This window comes from Buteo buteo, chromosome 12 (assembly GCF_964188355.1).
Source record: "Buteo buteo chromosome 12, bButBut1.hap1.1, whole genome shotgun sequence".
Lineage (NCBI taxonomy): Eukaryota > Metazoa > Chordata > Aves > Accipitriformes > Accipitridae > Buteo > Buteo buteo.
Window position 1 is genome coordinate 12096682 of NC_134182.1, and position 20832 is coordinate 12117513.

Here is a 20832-nt window from a genome sequence, read left to right on the forward strand (position 1 = left end):
CATGGAGACAAAATTTTGCAAGCCAAGTTTCACTGTGTCCTTCAGTTAGGAGAGAAAAGGAGAGGGAAGGCTGAGTACCCAGAAGCAGGGCAACACAGCACACAATACTGGAAACACCCGGAAAATTCAAAACAAGATAAAGACCCACTTTTAGTCACTTTATTTAGTCACTGTGTTGTATTACGATAAGAAATAGTAAGACCCAATGAAATTTTGTGAAGATCACTTGTTCACCTCTACAAAACTGCAGCCCTTCCTTCAGCAGGAAAAAAGCAAGCTATGAGAAACATTTACAATCCATTTTAAAAAGCAACTTAAAAAGAATAAAAATTTAAAAAACCCAACATCAAAAAACCCAAACTTGCCAATTTCTCTTAGTGTACTGAACTGAAGCACAAGTATAATTTCAAAATCCTTATTCCAAGAAGCAACTTGAAGAGCAATGCTATCATCATAAAGAGGAGACTTGGGTTCCAGGGACATGGTACACGCCTTAAAATGAAAAATAATCATCCAAATAAGGTTTGGGCATTTTTTTCCTGTAACATCAGAGCCTAAAGAAAGCCCACTAACATGGTTATTTGTTTAATACTGATCAAAAGTTCTACAGCAAGATTTAGTAGCAGCAGTAGCCCTAAGAAAGCTGCTTTGGACTTAGGTACATACCAGTATTGAATGTACAGGTATTAAATCATTGCTCAGAATAGAATGGCACTTGGCTCCAAAATACATTTTGTACTGCTGTTACACCAAGTATTACTCTCCTATGCAAAAATCAGCATGAAATAGCTACACTAAAATAAGAGTATGTTTTGCAGAGATAACACTAAAATCAAGAAATATGAAAGGTTAAGAATCATAGAGCAGTGTCAATTCAGCCATCTTGCATATATCTAATATTTGCATTTGCAAATCTTCATCTTGTAGCTCACCAGTTACAGACACACAAAGCAAACTGCAGCTTGGGGTAGGGCAGAGAGGGTGGAGAGGAGAGGGCAACTTAACCAAGCAAAGCCCAGATGGATACCACACCTGTGCTGTGAGGTGGAAATAATGATGGTGCAGAAAACTTTATTCTTGCATTTAGGGACTTCTAAATATTATTTCAACTGCTCCCTAAACACTTAATTACTGTAGGAGTTGGCTGGTTGGGGCTTAGGGGGCAAAAAAAGCCTCTCTTTGGATCCTCATTAAAACACAGAAAAATTAAGCTTTGACTTTCACAGCTCATTAATGATGACAGGGTGGGAAAAGGCTGCACTTCCATCTTTGCTACTACTCAACTGGGGAGCGCTTTGTTCGAGGCTGGGTTAGGGAGGCAGGAAAACGCCTCTTTCTAACAGGATGTCATGCACGTTGGCAACCAGGACATGTTTCTATTTAACAACGATAAGGATTGCTGGGATTCCCCAATTTTCTTGTTCTTGAATTAAAGTGGGGTGAGGGTAGAACAAAGGTGTTGGGTTTGCTTTGATAGGTAAAAAGAATTCCTTTCTGTAATACCTGCCCTTTTGACTTGCACCAGGATAGAAAATGTTTTATTTACTATCTATCTCAAGAGGCTGGCATTCAAATTTTTGTTGATATCCTACCACCTTTATTCACAGAGAACAGTTCCTTACTGTATTTCAGTTGCGGGACTAAGTCACAGAATAAACACCTGATGGCAAATTAAGTTCAGAACTTCCATTGCTGGTAATTCTTATTCTAAATTTTTCTGAGGACATTTACAGACTCTGAGCTTGAGGACTACCTGCATGCCAAGTTGCCCTGCCTAGCTAGACCACACGCTCAGCAGAAAGAGTATGTTGGCATTTCAAATTCAGAATAAAAAAAGAGAAACTGAAAATCTGAATAGCCTCCCAATAGTCATTTCAACTCTAGAAGTAGTTTTTTTAAGCTAGCTATGAAATTTTTAAAATATGAAATAAAACACCTGATTTTTGGCTGTCACTACCATTCGACCACTATATTAGCAGAAAATAAACTGGAAAAAGGAAAAGAGGGAGGGCTCGGTTTCAAGTGCCATCCTTGCTACAGAAACCCAAGAGATATTGATTTTATCACCCTCATGATTGATGAAAGCAGTTCCAAGAAAAGAGCTCTCTAAACTATTTCAAAGCCCACTGTAGCTCATCAAAAATGTCAGAGGCATCTCTGAGCCTATTAGGGTTGTATTTTTCAAACTGCTACTGGGTTTTTTTCCCCCCATGTTCTTTGCATGTATAAATTTTTATATTTGTAAGGCTCTTAGTGGCATCTTTTCAGTCTGCCCTTTCCCTTATTTGCTCTTTTCAGTTATCAAGATGTACTCACACATAGCAAATAACTGCAAGAAAACAAAACATTCCTTAAATTTGCTTAAACAAGACATTCAATACAATTACACTTTATAGAAATGATGTGACAAACACCACCACAGTTCAACAATAAAGCAGTTATGAGCCCTCTAGCTTTTTAAAACATTCAGGAAAAAGCAAAGAAAATTCAGATATTGCATGATCTCAAGCTCTGTGCTACAGAGGCTCCGTGAGAAAATGAAAGCTGCTAATCTACTTTCCAAGTGAAACATTGTAGGTGATTGCTCTAACCTGGGGCACAGTACATTCTCTCTATGGCATCGTTGTCACAGGAATCTTCAACCTCCCTCCACCTGCTAAAATACGTTAGCTGAATGTGTCCTAAAAACAAAACGACAGGAGAAATCAAAACATTTTTCCCTTCCATTTTCTGCAGAAGTGAACTGTAATTACTCCTTTTGTAGCTAAAAACAGTATCATTAAGAATAATGGCATCATTAAGTACTAGAAGCTATTACTGGGGGTGAATTTGCTGCACTGATAATGAAGCTCTAGACAGGAAATGAAGATACTAATTACAAGATAAAACGCCTACTCAGTTAATTGGAAGCAACAGCGAATAAAAAGAAATGCATTTGCAAAAGTTCCTGACCTCTATCATTCAATAAGATGTTGTTTGGGTTCAAATCGCGGCACACAATTCCTTCTCTATGTAAAGCATCAAGGGCTACAACCATTTCAGCTGCCCATCTTTGAATGCAATCCTCTGGGATATAAAACCTGGAGGTTATCGCTAATCTTTCGTCGAGGTCCTGAAAAATTTGATGTATTTCCTTCTCCCCTGCTACCACTATTTTGTCTTCCCTCTTTGGTGCTGTCTCTTTACTTTCAGCTGCTGGTAACAAAGCCGGGTCTGTTCTCTCTTTCTGAAAGTCTTCAGTTTGATCGGAAAACAGCAACACTGCTTCATTTCTTAACATGTCTTCATCCAAGCTAACATCTTGGGCACCTGAGAGCGGGTTGGAAACAAATAAACTTTCTTCTTTGCTTGTCACGTTTAAGGAGCAGGCTCCAAGCCCTTGAAACAGAGCCCTGTCTTCTGAACTACCTACCTCTTGGTCAGATGTAAAGAGGGTCCCAAGAGCTCCCTGAGTGACACCACTTTGTCCATTTGCTTCCTTGCAGGAAGGGTCACCCACTTCTGGTGCCACATAATTTGGCTCTTGATTGAATGCTTTGCACGGCTCTGCAGAATTATTTAATTGTAAGACATCAGGTGTTTCTAATAACTTTACTTCCAACATGTCCCTATCAGTTTTTGTAAACTTCGTTGGCCTTGACACTGCTGCCTCTTCTGTTTCATCAGACATACCGGGTAAGTTTATGAGGAGATCAGGCCTTCCTTCATCAACGCTATTTACATCATCAAAAGCAGCATCCTTAAAGGAGATAACTGGCACAGAGTCGTTTGAACCCCTGCTTATGGTGTCATGAGCTCTCACACCCATTTTGTTCTCTAGGGCATCCAAGCTTCTGTCATCATCTGGGACAGAAAACAATGGCTTCAAAGGTTCTGATTTCAGGTTATACAATTTTTCTCCAAAATCAAGCCCCAGGAGCTCACTAGTGCTATCTTTGCTGTCTATCCTGAAGAGTTCCATGGGGCTATTCTTTGATTTAGTTAATGAGTCCAATATCCTAGTAGGGCTAGCTATTTCCAACTCAGCATCATCAATGAAAAGCTTTCGTTCCTGAGATGCAATCTGAGAGGTGAAGCTATCACTGCCAACGTCACTGCACTTCTGTAAGCAACTTCTCTCTTTGGTATTTAGACCTTCGTTCTCCAGTTTAACCACCGGTTCCTCATTTAGAGAGCCAGAATCAATTTTTTCTTGCCCGTATTCATTGCATAATGTTAAATAACTAGTAGTGCACTCTTCTTCTGAGCTGGATCCTGAGTCCATCCACTTTGAACTCTCTTGGCCATCTTCCTGGATGCTGCTGTCATCCTGAGAGCTTGGCGTTAGGCTGCTCTTCAGAGGGACCACCTTCAGCATGCTCTCCCCATAGCTTTCTCTGGAATCAGTGCTGCTACCAATTTCTTTAGGACTTGGTGTTGGCTGCTCCAGGTAAATTTTAGTTGAACTAGATGTTCTGGTTTCAGGAATTTCAAAGCTCTCTTCAGGACTTCTGTTTAAGAACTTACTCACATAAGACCACAGTTTTCCTCCTGTAAGAAAAGACCGGGGAGGGGGTGAATCTTTTAATTTCACTCAAAACAAAATCAGTTTCATTACGAAGCAGGAAAACACCCTCATTGTCACAATACACGACTTCCTTATGCCCACAGAGCAAGTTGGATCTGCTACCTCAGGAGGAAATAATTACAGGGACCACAACTTGCTTTTCAAGCAGATTTGTATTAATACATAAATATTTAAAGAGCTGCATCTGAGATTAAGCTTTTTCTTTTTTTTTTTTTAACTTCAGTAAAGTCTCATTTCAGAGTCTGTCTCAAGTTGCGTGGTGGTGACTACTCTCCATCTGCTGTCTCAAAAGAAAGCAAAAACTAGGGAAGATCAAATGGTTTAGTGCCCAACACCAGTTCTGCCTGTACTGAATACTTCCGTATCCCAGCTCCAAGCTTGTAACAAACATTAGGGTAGATGGACTAAAAACTACTAATAAGCAAGTTCAGTAAGGGGAAGGGAATTACCTATTAGCAGGATATTTTAAGGATCCACTCCCCTCTGAAGAAGTGTTTTTTGTTAGTTAAATACGGATGTATTTCTCCCTTTAACTTCAGAACTCAAGGAAGTTTTTTACACCCTGCTGCATTACACAAGGATTTATCAACACTCTTAAGTTACACTGGCAAACCAGTTCCTTCACATAAAAGACTCTAAGAAAGTTACAGCTCCAAAAGTAATACTTACATTAAAAAATACAAAATAGGACTCTTTATGTTTCCAAATATTGCACACATAAAAAAGCTTACAGATTACAAAACATAATCTGAAGAAAACAAATCAAGAAGTTACTACATCTCTTGCACATACCAAAGAATTTGGCTTAAAGCTAGACAGCCACCTTTGATAACTTACGGAAAAATGCAAAGTCAAGACATTTCAATTTAAAAGACTGCACAGAAATTCTGGAAAATGCGGGAGTTCTAAGAAAATCTTTGTAGAAGAAAAAAAAAGTATCCAGCCCACTGGGCACCTGCAAAGTTTTGATTGTGGTTTTTTTTGGTTTTGGGGGTTTTTTTTTTACTTATTTTGATAAAACAGAGTTTAATATTTTTAAAAAATATGGTCTTCAATAGTTATTTTTAAACACTCTCCATATCAGGCAAAATTCCTTTAAAAAGTACAATAAAAGAAGAAAGTATTTTTGTTTGCCTAGAAACAGGTTTTCTATATTTCCAGGTATTTAAAAAATAACTTATGAAAGGCAGAAAAACTTTGATACTTTAAAAATGAATTTGAATAATATAATGTGAACTTTTCTTGCCCTCCATCCCCCTGGCTAAGACAAGACTTGTTTTCGAAAGGGGTGGGGGAGGAATCTTGCTGGTTATGATGAAACTAGGTATATTAAAAATATTAAGGGGGAATTCTAACAGCTTCAGTCCAATGACAAAAAATGACAATTTAGATCTATTAATCCACGTGGTTTCTGCCATAAGTTACAAACAGTGACCCTTGCCACCTTCTAGAAGATGAGAAAGGATGCCAGGTAAACGAACGGAAGCAACGCTCATAGAGAAGGGAACAAGAACTGCTATACGGACCACTGTATTGCATAAGCACTTTAAATACTTACCCAAAGACGCATTCAAACTACTTCCAAGCGTGCCATGCCACAGTAGCAAGACACGGCTCATCAGCCACTCCCAGCAGAGCAGCAGCCCTCAGCCCAGCGAAGCAGGCTGCCTCCTCCGCCTGCCCCCGACTGACGCTGAGCTTGCCTGGACACAGGCAACCTGCCGCCCTGCACCGGTGAGACCACGGGCCCTGGTCCCGCCAGAAGGGCCTGACAAGCAGGATGTTGCCTCTGTGAGAAGCAGTGAGTCCCTGCAATATGAAGCCACTTGCCTTAAATGTGGAGCGTTACACAGCTGTTCAGCAGGGCAAAGGCAGAGCCCGGGCACTGCCGTGCCTTCTGAGCCCTGCAGTTTGCATAGAACTTCAGAATTACTGGTTTTAAACTGGTTTGGTAAAAATAGAAGTTGTTCATCCCACTATCACCAATAATTCTTTTTCCAATATTACATTTTTACATTTATTCATGCTTTTGCTATGGAATGGCAGGGACAGAAAACAACAGAAAAGAGAATGAGAAAGAGAGCAAGAGCATACGTATTTTTATATGTGTGTGAAAGACTTTCTCCTCTTTTCCACACTTTCATCCATGACAAAAGCAGCAACACAGAAGTTTCATTTTACCCCAAGACTCTGATGAAACAATATTTTTATAACAATTAATTTAATTGAAATTTTTAAGAAAATTACTTTAAGTAAACTTAAGTGCTGGAAAATAACTTTGCCCAGTTTATTAACTAGTAATGGAATTATTCAGGGTCATTTCATACCAAACAATAAAATCTCATTTGACAACCACACCCCTGCTGCATTTAATAAAACACAAAGTCTCCCCATCCCATCTGCATTATATTATTCAGTACAAGCAAATGCTAAATATTTCCACCTTCATATTACTAGTGTTTATTATTTGTGCTTCATAAATTTCTTACGAAAACACAAATCTCAGGTTTCAAAGGGTGTTCACAGAACATGACCCACAAAGACCTACATTACATTTTTGCAGCTTTGGACAGTGCCTGGCACAACACCACCTCAGCCTCCAGGCACAGCTTTAATGCAAATATGAGCACCATCAGCCCTTCCTCAGATGCAAGTAGTAAGAAAAGATTTTTCTAATGGAGACCTGGGTTGAGCTTTGACCCAGGGATGCAGAAAGCTCAAAACCTTATTTCTGTGATCTATTCTCATGGTTTTTTCTTGTGTCATTACTGGATACCAGGTGTGCTTTTACATGTGACACCTGAACAGCTCTCACCTAAATGTTTTGTACCCCTATATTAAGGTAAGAAGGGGCTGCACTGCCTGGTAATATGAAAAGTGCAAGAATTATCCTTGCACAACTTAGCTTTTCACCTATAGACAGGTCAAGCTGCTCTCAGGACAACTCCTGTCTTCTGCTCCCTCCACCTCACTTCATGCCACACTTCATGCAGCCTCCACTAGATTTTGGCCTCTACTCAAAATCTTAGTGTGGCTTAAGAAAGAAGGAGAACCAAGAAGGATTAAGGAAGGAAAACAGATGTGTTGAGATCAATCCTTCAAAACCCCACAGAAAAATCACTGGAAGAGTCAAGACGTTCAGGCTAGGTTTTTAAAAATGTTCAATTTCAAATGCTTTCAGCAAACCTCAAATTTGCAAAAGACAAAAAAAAAAAAATCTTTTTATCCTTACAGTATTCAGGAATTCACCACTGTCCACCTGTGAAAACAGACAGAACTGCAACAATGACTCATTTTCTATTTGTAAATGTATTATCTTATCTTTTTAAAAAAAGAAGCTGCTCATTAATAATCACTTGGACTTAGAACTATCGCAGTGGAAATGACTACTTACTGCAACTCCAATTTAGAGTTAAATGCAAGTAAATACAAAAAAAAAAAAAAAAAAGGGAAATTTATTATGTCCAAATATGTTTACATACAAATATTTCAAGACTGGCCTCCTGGTCAAGTGGAAATACGTAAATAAATGCTATTCAATAATTGTGTTCTATAGTGAAAAACAACAATTTTATTCCTTTCTGAAAACGTCCAATCCAGGGTCAAACAAGAGTGATATTTGTATCTGGGTATATAATTATGCCTTTATGAATGACATACTAATAATCTTTCCCCCTCTCCCCATGTGTTGTGTAAGATCAAGAAAACCCATTAGCAAGCCATGCTAATATAGTATCAGGAATCTATAAAAACTAAAATTACAGAAATCAATCCAAACAAGTAAGCTTCAGTCATTGTCAAATAGTCTAACATACTAAATAACTATAAAAGCTACCATTTTAAGCTAAAGTTTATCAGTGTTTCATACTAGTTCAGAAGTATAGTATTAACATAACTAATTATTATTTTCTTCTACGATGAACTGACTCTAACCAGTCTAGCTCACCCTTTCTGGTTTCTGGTACATGGAAATCACCAAGCTCTACATTCTCCTGCAGTTATTCAATGTAAAATGACTTATTAGAATGGCCTGCCTTAACCACATTTCCAGCCCTCTGGAGGTTATACTTCTGCTTCTAGAGGCAGAATCTAAGGAGTTTAAGAAGTTAGTGTCCAAAATAATCAACAAGAAATTTCAGCATGAAGTGACCAAATGATGAAGGTGACTAGGAAACTTGTTAGCTCTGTAATATTTTTATATTCTTTGAAGCATTTCTGTAGTTTTTGTTCTTAATAGCACTTGACGCAGGAACATCAAAGAGAAGATACAGAGACTATATATAGTACGTATCACAGGATAAAATGAAACCTAACAGATCAGCAAATTTAGTCTCCTAAACATGTTTTTGTCCTAGCTGACAGGAAAAATTCATGACCTGTTGGATTTTTCCTTACCCAGCTTCACATCCTAAAAGACAGGCTGACTAAGGAGACATATTCCAAAATAAATCAATGACTTGTACTAGCTTGGCCCATGAGTTTACTCTGAAGGACAATATACTCCAATTTCTGCTGAACTGGAATGCAGCTAGGAATGCAGTAATCACTGTATTTAGGAAATCCCAAACAAAGTCAAAGTGAACAATCCAGGCTTCCAAATAACTGTGACTGGAGAGGGAAGAAAAACAGAGTACTGAAAGACATCTGCTTGAATTATTCTCCAAAACCAGGCCCAACTCTACATCACTGCATAAGAATTTGTTTATGGCCAGGAGTACCAATCACAAGCCATGCACCTCTTGCAAATTAATATTCTTCCTTGCTGGAAAAAGAACAACCTTATGGTTTTCTTAGAATCACTGTCCTCCTTCTCAATAAAGACAGGTCTGCTGGTAAACTTCATCATGTTAATACACAATGGCTACATAAAATTATGTTTGTACAGTTTCTAGGCCAAAAGGGAACCAGATATGTAGGCACTACCATGATACAACAACAATATTTCACAGCATCCCAATGGCAGCCACAGTGAGGCTGCAGTGCACGCATGAATTGGAAGCTAATCTCCAACCTAATCTCTAACATGACAGTAGTTACAAACACCAGAGTCTTACATACACGGCTGCTTCCACTGCTGCTGGTGAATCTCTGGTACAAAGTTTGCTAGTTTAGGCAAAGCTCCCACTTCCCGATGCACTTTGAGCAAAACCTATTATTTCAAAGCAGCCTCCTGAAAAAGTCACTTGCCAAGGACCGTATCACCTTTCCTACATTTTCCGATTGCTGTCAAATATTTACAGCTAGTACTATCTCCTTTCCTAACAACAAATCCCCGGCTTTGCAAGCCAGAACACTGCCATGTTGTCGTCTATCAATTCCTGTGTGCAGCAAGCCTCTTCAGCATGAAGTTTCTTGAGTGCTCTCCAGATTGATAGGAACTCCAGCTTGTTTATGCTTAAAGAGATTTGACAGCTTCTAACAGCCACTTAAACTTTGATGTCCCATGGAAGCCCCCCAGCCTATTTTTGAAGCATCTGTTTCTAAAATTTCTGGAGTTAGTAGTGCCAAGAAGAAGCGAGGCCTTATTAACATCAGATTGGCTCTCTACCACACTAGAATTTGCCAAGTGCTTTCCAACAAAGCTACAAGATAACTTCATGGACTTTCATGCTTCTGAGATACCCTTGAAGCCTCCAACTGTGGCCATGAGATTTCTACTGTCCTAGAAATTTTTATCCTTTCCCAAAATTAACTACAAGCACCTTCTCTATTTATATTTGGTCTGAGATGGATGAAATTTTAAGACAGCTTTATCTATAGGGATTCTTGATACTATTATCCTTGTAATTTAAAGGATGAGTGCTACTAACACAAGACTGATGTGATCAAGACCATCATCAGTGGGGTGAGCAAGACCAGTACCTGCATATAGTACAGCATAACTTTAGCCCTATTTTTATTCATGCAGACCTAGAAAATGAAGCTTTTTTCCTGAATCACTTTCCAGCATCAGTCTCCTGGGACAGGATGAGGTACACAGGCCATGCAGTTCAGAAGCAACACAAAATTATTGCCCCAGTTAGGGATTTGGGATTAGGCCCTACACCTGCAATATGCGTTTAATCTGTATCCTCAGGCAATTTACTCATCATTTTGTACCCCAGCTATCCCTCTTCAGAACAGAATATATCACTCCTTTTCCTCTCCTTTGCCTGTTCTGAGCTCAGACAGTAAGTTCTTGAAAGCTGGGGACTATCCTTAAAGCAATTAACCTTGTTAATTGGCTGGTAATCAGGGAAAAGTCCTTATAGCACATCATCATTTTTTAATGGTTTGCAAACAAGGATAGAGGTGAATCCATTTCCAAACTACTTGCTGCTTTATCAGAAAATGAGGAAAAACCCTATGCAGTTTGTAACTTACACTGACAAGTGTCCAAGTCAAGTGAACCCATGTATCATGTATTACCAACAACAGCCCTCACCCACATCAAAATCCCTTGTGGTCCCCGCAGCTCTCCCCTTTCTCCCCAGCACAGCCTGCCAGTCCTCCATCCTCTCTGCAATGCTCCCCAGTTCTTCCCATGCTCCCCACCCCTGTTCTAGAGGTAGAGCTTCAGAGCTCTACCTCTAGAAAGCACTCATATGTCGTCACCACCTCCTCTCCCAAATTCACCTGCAAATAACCCATCTCCCTCCCATGTCTCCTACTTGCATGGCTTTGACCCACAGCTGGGAGAAAGGCAACATGAGCTGTGGCTGCTTCCACATATATGTTTGCTGCCCAGCCAGCCAACATGAGGATGCTTGACAGATACCACCTTCACTGTTGGCAGATCAAACAAATGGCATGGGGTGCTGCACAAGGCTGTGTTGCACAAACCTGATTTAGAAGGCACTTAGTAAATTAAAAATCCTTCTCCCCTAGAACTCAGAACATGTTACAGCTGACATTGGTAAGAGTAAGGCATTCAGGCCAAGCACATTTCACTGGATTTGTGACCATATCAAACACGACCGGGACAGAGTCATTCGTTTTTAAGGACAACACTCCATCCATCCCAAATGTTAAGCTGAGGTTTCTTCTTAAATGAAAGGGCTCTGATCATGCAATGTCTCCTTTTTCCTCACTGTTGTCACAATAAAATTATCACTTTCAGGAGATCACCTTTGTCAACTGGTCACATTAAGCATTCCTTAAAATTTTTGTTCTCTCCCTCTGACCACTACTCCCCCCTAGATTCCACCACTACTTCACCCAGTTTTCCATGTGTCTTGAGAAGGAACATTCTTCCTGAAGAGAAGAGCAAAACTGTAGGTCTTCAGAAATTGCAGAAATATTAGGAACAGGTTTTTTAAATTATTATTTTATCCCGTCTCTAATCCTTTGGTTATGCTAGCCTTAAGGCCACTTGGTATCTGAAAAGGTTTGTGGGTGGGTTTTTTCTTTATTTGAGGGTTTGTTTGGGGTTTTGGTTTTTTGGGTTTTTTTTTGAAATGTTATTTCTCCAAACAAAATGTACCAGCATATGTGGAGATTACAGTTCAGGTGAGAGTCTCCAAGTTATTCTGCTGAATTACACACCTCAAGAAAAGTAGCATCGTACAGAGCAGCACTGTAAACCCCGAAGATCACCATCAGGCAGTATTGTTAACGTGAGGCTCTTCTTCATGCATCACTGCTAACGGCAAAATTAAGTCACACATAGCAGAAACAGCCATTCATGTTGTAAAGTTAAAGTTAACTGGCCTCATGTGACAAGCTGTTCATGAAAAAGCCAAAATCTAAGTTATTAGGAAAAAAAGAAATAATATTCAATGTGATAAAATTATCTTCTCTATCAGTTAGCTTAGTTCCTTCACATCATCCATTCTGACTGAATTATTAACATTTCCTAAAAAGAGAACTACTAGCAATCCCAAAATTTATATTCTGCACTCATTCTAAACAAATACGGGTAATTATATTTAGGGAATATTTAAATCCAGGTGTTAGATGAAAAAATCAAAATGTAATTATTTTGTGCCACCTGTTCCCTGTACATTTAACAGGAATTTTATAAATAGTTTGAAGGCACAGCTCTGTGGTTCTACTTTGAACTCCTGTGTGATGCCACTAGCTATTTTCTTAAAAATCCAGATCAGAATAACTATGCAATATTAACCAATAGGCAAATGTTCATGTTTTTTAGCAGAGAGTTTTTAAATTCTTGTGTAAATATTTGTCATTTTAACTGTAAGGTGCTAAAAAGATTTACTAGCCAAAGTTTACAAAAGTAGCCAAAGCCTTTATCTCTGAGAGATGACTGTAAATACAGATAGTAAATACAGACTGTAAATGCAAATAGTTGCTGCAGTCAAAGCACTCACTCTCCTGTAGAAAATAAACAGTTGGAAGCTTTCAATATTGCTACAATTCAAGTAACCCATCAGGATTTGAAGCCATTTGAAACAGGAATCAGATCCACCGCAGAATAAGGGGGGGGAAAGGGGGAGGGACAGCGGATGGGAGTGAGGTGTCTTACATGACATCTCTTAGGCACACTAAAAATATTTTAATTAGATGTATAAGAGATTAATTTGACAATGAAATGTACCATTGATTAAAACTTAAACCTTTGACTCTTTTCAACAATATACTTCAACGAGAGACAAACCTTCGGCATGCTGTAACACAAGAAAGACAGACTCCTCGGAGATGATGTACTTGTGCAGACACACCATGTTGGGCACACAGCGGGGAATGATGGTCGTTCTGCTCCTGCTGTACTCACTACTTTTCCTTAGACCCTGACAGAGAACAAAAAGGTCAGTTGTACCCTCAGTTGCCTTTGGAGCATGCTGTGCTCTGTGTTTATCAACCAAACTAATCTATCCGAGTTACTCTGGGCTTCAGAGAAACCACTCATCTGCTGCTCTATGCCCCTCGGTCCCCCGAGGCTGTGCTGATGGCATCTGGCGCATTTCCAGAGAACAGAAGATGGCACAAAGCTGCCATTAAAATCAATTACATGGGTCAATGTTTTTATTAGAATCTCTCTCAAACTAAGTCATCAGGATGACACTCAGTTATTTCCCTGTGACCTTTTTTTAAAATTTTATTTTTGTGTGTGACCAAAAGACACTATTAAAAAAATTCAATTCAAGTTCTAAAGACAAAAGAATGCCTTAGCCTTACAGGTAATCCTCACATTTCCATTGTACTCTACTAAAGACAACAACCACCACAACAAAAGGGAAAGGAAGGGATTAGTCTCCTTGAGAGGTAATGATTTTTGGGAGGTAGCACAGAGATGAAGTTGCTAGAAGTGAAAAAATTGATGTGGGAGGGAGAAAGGGAGGGGAGATAGAGAAAAAAAAATTATGTCAATAGTGTGACCTATTACAATATTGATAAACATAAGAAGTTAAATGGGAAATTCAATGTTACCCTATCTGCCACTAGATAAAGTGAAGTTCTAATATACAATATTCACAAATAATCCTTCCTGCGAACAAACAAGTTTTCTGTACCCTGCACATACTTAAGACAAACAATTTCAAAGGCCAGATGCACAAAGTTAAGGCAGGGTTGTGAGCCAGACCTGAAGCAAAGTTACAAAATGTTAACAACTAATTAGAGCTCCATGTTTGGGACAGAGGTTTTCAACCCTTCCTCCCATCAGCAGTCGAATTCATGTCAAGGGGAGCCTCAAATAATGGCCACAATAACAATACTCATACTAAACTAATTCTCAGCATCACAGATGTTCCGAGTATATTGGGATCTTGATCTGAGCACTTCTGAAACACAGAAGAGTAACGTAAAAAAATTTATTCTGACCAATTAACTATTCTTTAATTCAATCATTTCATAACATTAAATTCAGTTTTCACAGCCTATTGATGTAAAACACAGGAAAGCAATTTTGAGTAAGACCAGTCATCTATTTCATCCAGAATCCACTTTGCCCAGTATCATATTCTTCAGCTAAGGGAAGACCAAACACAAAGCGTTGTGCATGTACTTGGCCTAAGGAGAATTTTCACTTTCATCAGCAGCCTGCACATGTCCTAAGCAACCAGGGCTTTACAGATGTTTTAAGCAGCACATTGAAACTGTGATTCTTTACCAAAGCCTGCTAAGGTCTTGACCTCAATAACCTGTGGCAACTCCAGTGAGTAAACCAGCACACCTGAGCACTACAGATGTTACAGAGAAAGGAAGGGAAAGCAATTGGAAGAATTCCAGTGCACATATCACAGAGATGACTTTATACATTAGATGCAAATTGATCTTTATGTGGTGGTGTAATATAGGAGGCCGAACTGTTTCGAGGAGTAATAAAAGACTTTACTCACCTTCAGTATAAAAGTTTGCTGTGTTCTAGTGTCCATTACAAGCAAAACCTAAGCAAAAAGTATTCAGAGAAATATTTAAGATTCAGATGAGTAACTTAACAAAACACAGTTCTTAAATCTAATGTTGAATATTCTTACAAAGGAAGCGATATAAGTAAGCCCTGCAGCATATATTTGATAAGAAAAGAAATATGATCAACGATATAGATCTCTAGAGAACTACCAGAATGTCACCTGATTCCCAATCAGCTAACTTAACAAATGAATCCTAACCTGCTAACAGAAATAACCAGTACTTTATAATTACAGCAATAATCTGGCAGAACCCAATTTACAGAAATGCAATAGTAGCAACATAATGAAGCACAAAAAGTAACCTTCACATAGCATTACTTTCCTATGTCATTTCACTTAAATCCTCACTGTACCTACCTTCCTGGTACAACGCTTTTCCCCATCACACTTTCAATACATCAAATGTGTTGCCTACAAGGGGGTTACCAGAGGGTTTTTTTGTGGGGGTTTTTTTGCAGTGTGGCTACATACCTGCTTTCCAGGAAGCTAAACTAAAAGCTGGCCACATACATGCCCAGTCCACAAAAAAAAAACATTTTATCAACTTTACAGTCACTACTGCATCATTCCTCCACTGCCATTTTTGTCTTGCAGCACTTATAAGCCACAACAGAAATGGCTGCAAGGAAGTCCCTTTTTGCTACTGTAAACTAGTATTAAGGTAACAACAAAAAACAGAGGATTTATATAGGGAGAAAACAGCGGATGGGTTCACCACAGAGAGGAGAACATCTACAGCTGCAGGGAGCATCTCTGTTAGGAGTGCATCACCTCTCCTGAAAGCACTTTAAACACAGCACAGCAGTGAGAGAAGTACTAAATAATGACTACACCCTCTTAGCAAGCTCCATTTATTTACATATTGAAAACAAAACAGACAAAAATATACATGTGTGTATATATTTGGGAAACTGCATCTTTAGGGAGCTGGAACCCTCTGCATCTCCCATCTTCAAATCACCCTGCTCAGGAATTAATTGTTTTCAAACTCCAAGAACACACGTACTTGAAAAGCACCAGCTGCAAGACAGCCACACGAGCAGTACAAGCACAAGCCCAACCCTCCTCCGGGAACAAGAACAAGAGTGTGCACTCACTGTTTATTTACAATAGACATTGTAAACTTCCAGTACAAATATTCACATGCAGTTATACCAAAATATTTAGGCTGTAAAATCAAACACCTAAAGGGCTGCAAATGCCAGCACCGGGGTTACCAAACTTTGAGTTCAATAGACAAGATGCAGCAACTCCAAGTCAATAGCCTAGATGCAGTGAAGACCAAGTCAGCTTGCATCAAAAAAAGACTTCTTGCAGAGGAATGACATGTCAGGAGTAACATGGTGCTGGATTCATCAGGCGACAGGAGAAGGACAACAGAACACCGTCTCACTCATCTCCCTGCTGTGTGGGGCGGCGATGCAGTCATGCCCCGCTATCTCTGAAATGGTGGAGTTTACCAGGTTGACACGCTGACTTTCCCCACACCAAGGGAACTGTGGAAACAGCCGTGCCGAGCAGCGCCCGCAGTGAGGCGAGGAGATGTGCAAAAGGCCCAGGCGGCTGGGCCAGGACCAGAGGTCTCAGGGCAGGGTTGTGCTGGCTTCCCCCAGGCAGCGGCTGCAGCAGAACAACCTTTGCTCTTTGGGACAGCTGCATTCAAAAAACTGCCCTCCATCTCTCACCATTGCACCCCTGAGCGTCTCAAGCAAGAGGAGGAGAACTGAACTCTTTTCTAATAATTTCTCTCTCACCAAATTTCACCAAAAGAAATAAAGTGACAGACGCCTCTCCAACTCAAAGACCTCCTCTTTTACTAGGGTTGCACCCAATTTTAAAAGCTGTTCTATAGATTCTGGCAAAAAAAATATCAACAGAAGTTGGTGTTACTGAGACTTTTTGACAAAGGGATGACACCCAGGTTCCATTTCAAGGGCACGGTAAGGAAAGGCAAGTGTACCCAGGCCACTGAGTTTGCCAAACAACTTTTCAGGACTTTTACTTGGGGCTTCCAGAAACAGTGGAAACCCACTGAATAAATAACTGTAAAACTGGTTTTGTTATCCTTGCTGAACCAAAAGGTATAAAATTAAAATTAAAAACAAAGAAACAAACAAACAATAAAGTAAACCAAAAGAGCAAGAGAAAAATAAAAGCTACTTTACAAGACGTGCCAAAAGATGATAAAAATGGTTTGGAAAAAACTACGTGTTTACAGTCACTTTCCTTCTTCTTCTCCTAAGTTTGTTTGTAACTAGACACTGTTCACATTGAGGCAATAAATACGAGAACATATGTGATTTTTTTTTAAAATGTGCCCTTTGACTGTCAATATCTCCCAAACAGGTGTTGGCTAAATGATTATAAATTGGCCTCTGGATACACCTCTTCAACTGAGCCGTACAGGACTGGCGATAATATAATTAGACCTAAAAACATCAGGCTGGTGAATGCTTTCCATCTGTTTGGCAATAATGTTTAGTTAACAATAGTCTTTAAAAGAAGCACCTTCAACTTCAGTTCTTAAAGTTATTTATAGGGCCATTCTTAACACACCAGCACTCTTGCTAACAAGAGCTTTAGCCACTTGGAAATTATTAGCCATACGGCTGTATATGAAAAGGAATGGCAGCATTTAACATCTGTATCTCTCCAGATTTACAAGCATCAACCTCATTTAAAGTCATTTCTTAATGAACAGTTCCATGGTCTGTATTAATATTATAGTTGCATGCACAAAGATCATAAGGAGCCAAACATTTTTTTAATACCAACAGTAGGCCAATCAGTAATGAAGCTGTCAGCATAAAGGACAGAATAATAGCTTCTTTAACCCTCAAACAGGATTTGTTCATTTGTAGAGTAGAAGACACCAATTTAAAAACTGCTCATGGGTTTGCTCACCTTTATAAAGACAAAAATCTAATTTGGTACTAATTTGATACAATTGTCTTTCCAATAAAAGGCTCCTAAAGCCATCTTTTATTCCATGATAAAACAACTGCTATAACTAAAACTGTCATGAAATAATTACCTTTGATAGCATACCTTATTGCACAAATACAATTAATGTATTCCTCCCTTTCATTTTTCACACTTGCTTATCAGCACTGTATTAGCATATGGTGTAACAGAACAGATTACCGAGCCCTTGCCCTATAAGACGACATATAGAATGACTACCACTAATGCAAATAAAGCAGACAACGGGTCCCTTTAGGGCTAGCTTCATCTGTTGTTATATTACAACATCAAAATGAAAGTAGCAGCTACAGTTTTATAACTGTAATAACAACAAATAATATTTGTGTGCCTTTGAGGCTAACTACCTAGATGGACTAACCAGTCTTACTAACCAGCTTCTTTCTTTTCCCTTCCCATCAAGCATCATACCTTCTCCCAGTGATTATCATCTACAGCTCCACTTAATTTAATGGAAAATTATTTCTTTGCTGATTCAATAATGACCTTTCTGCAAGACTGTTTACCTCAAAAGAAACTCCAAGAAGCCCAGAAAGAGCCATAAAAGTAACTTTAGATATTCATCTAGTGGTGCTCCATTTGGCCCTGATAGACTACAAGCTTTACATGGTCCACCAAACCAAAAACCTGCTTCAAGGGGAGGCAGCCTGCATGCATATTACAAAAAGGTGTTTTAACCAGATTCACTTAAATAATTAAAGGACTACATGAATGAATAAATCACTATCAGAAAACTGACACTTCAGGAAGGGATAAGTTCAGGAAAGAGACAGTCACAAGTACATTTGCTTGTCTTTTTATCACACACCCAGAGCAGAGAAAGGTGAGCAGCTCTTGGATGCATTACCAGGCTGCTGCAGAAGCGCATAACACTAAGCTTGCCACTGACCCAAATGCCAATTTATTCTCCTCACCTCATGCTTTACAGCCAATTTCTAGATAGTAGCGGTATCCCAACAAGTCTTTCCTGTTTGCATTCCTTCACAGTTCTCTCTCATTGCAAAAGGGAGTGCTTCAGTAATTCTTTTTCTAAGATTTCTTTTTAAAATGCAGAGTGACAAGACCACCCTAATGACACAATGGGACAAAACTGGATTCCACATAGCATTCCCTATGGCATAACTCTGTTCTTCTCCAGAGCAGATCACACAGAGATGCTCACATTAGATTAGGCTGCTCCTAGCTCACATAAGCTGATGGAACCTGTTTCACTGATGATGACTACTGTGTAACTTATAATAGTTAATACCTCCTAACAATGAGCTGTCGGCTGTAACATTCAGCATCCTATCTCAGAGGGGAGGGAAAAGAATGCACAGCAGGGCATTCCTGGGCACTCAGCAACTAGACTGAGACACAAAAGAAGACAAGGCAAAATCCTATTTGTAATACTAATATATGAACAGAGTCAAGGTCTACATATCATGCTGGCTTTTACTGCACTGTTGCTTATTCGTTCCTTCCCTATTTTTCTGCATTGATGACAACCTCAGCATAGCCAAAACCACTGACAGGCAAATAGCAATTGTCACAAATAAATACACAATGTAAGTGTCTTCAGCAGCACAGACATCCCTATTTTGTACAAGCACTTGAGCTCTCAGGCACGTCCCAAAAAACAAGTGAACACAGCAGCACTGCATGACAGCATCTCAGTAAAGTGGCAGATAGCAATACCCCTCCATGATGCCACATAGGATTTTCTACTTGTGATTTTTTTTTTTCCTAAGTCAAGGGTTAATTCTGATGCTGACAGCAGCTACTTAAAAAAATTAGCTTCTTAGATTTGATTTACAGTGTATCCAACAGCTTAGTGGAAAATAAATTCAATTCAATTCAATATAGTAGGTACAATTAATTGGAGAAAAATAAAATAAAATAAAACCTGCCTGGTAAATAACCATATCTAGCTTTAAGAAAACAGTTAATTGTAGGAGCCTTTAAATGCACAGAAATTAGCAAATGTTTCAGTATGCTAATTTTTTTTAATTAAAAGATATTTCTGCAGTAAAAGCTCTTTCATATGCACTACTGATTCTTCATCAAACGTTAAGTTTCCAACTTAACACCAGTATAGCCGGTGGCAGCCTGAAGGTTTACCATCTGCTGCCACCCAAAGTCACGGTGGCCACCTTCAGAACATATGCATCAAAGCCCTGAGATAAGAGACTGGAGGAATACTGCAGAAGTCAGCATAAGGGGAATCACAAACCCAGAGGCAGGCAACAGGCAAGTCACCAGGAAAAAAGAACGTGGTGAACCATTAGTCACCCTACTGAGCACCCAACCAAGGTCGCGAGGGACAACACTGGAAGAACTAAGGACTGCTCTAAATGTACTGCTCTGCTGCAGGTGGCTTTAACATAAATGCAGTCCTCCATCACACTGCAGACATTTGCTTCCCCAGTCCCCCTTTCTCTTCTGGGTTTTTTTTTCCCCTCCCTTCCTCCCTACCCAGCATCTAATACTGATTTTTTCCAGTCTCCACACTTTCAGGACATGGCACAGAACCTACCTGTGCTTTTTATTTACTTGAGCAGGTTTTAACACTGATCAAAATAAACACCTCAAAAGACATTTGCTTACAAAAATGTGGCTTTAAGTTCACTAACACAGGTTGAAAAATAGCTCGTGCCTCATCAAAGGAAACGGAATAGGATCTCTTACTGCAGTACCAAATACCAGAAAAGTTTTGAAGACACACCAGAGCTAAGGGATTACTTTAAAACCAGCTCCATTTTGTTATTAAATTGCCGTTCTACACTGAAAACACATCGTGTAATAATATCACCAGTGGGCCACCTATTAATTCTGGTCCTTATCGCCTAAACAAACGCACTCTTATCATAGGATAGATTCTCTAGCAAAAGTCCTACAAACTCGAAGATGTATTAGATGATGACCCAGGATTTTTCTCCTTGCATTTAC

The 20832-nt window shown here is 39.3% G+C and overlaps 1 protein-coding gene across 15 annotated transcripts in view; it reads right to left on the bottom strand.

Moving 5' to 3' along the window:
• The window catches only part of RPS6KC1 (ribosomal protein S6 kinase C1), a 93543-nt gene that overhangs the window by 15871 nt on the left and 56840 nt on the right, over positions 1–20832 (bottom strand). For 13 of the 15 annotated variants that reach the window (XR_012652467.1, XM_075042673.1, XM_075042670.1 and 10 more), the window contains 4 exons: positions 14848–14895; positions 13164–13296; positions 2953–4530; positions 2592–2681 (listed from right to left, as the gene is read on the bottom strand). Coding sequence is in view for 14 of the 15 variants with exons in the window: in XM_075042673.1 (XP_074898774.1) it covers positions 2592–2681; positions 2953–4530; positions 13164–13296; positions 14848–14895 (1849 nt within the window). In the remaining variant the exon portion in view is untranslated. The remainder of the gene's footprint in view (positions 1–2591; positions 2682–2952; positions 4531–13163; positions 13297–14847; positions 14896–20832) is intronic. The other 2 variants (XM_075042672.1, XM_075042684.1) reach the window with 2 other exon arrangements.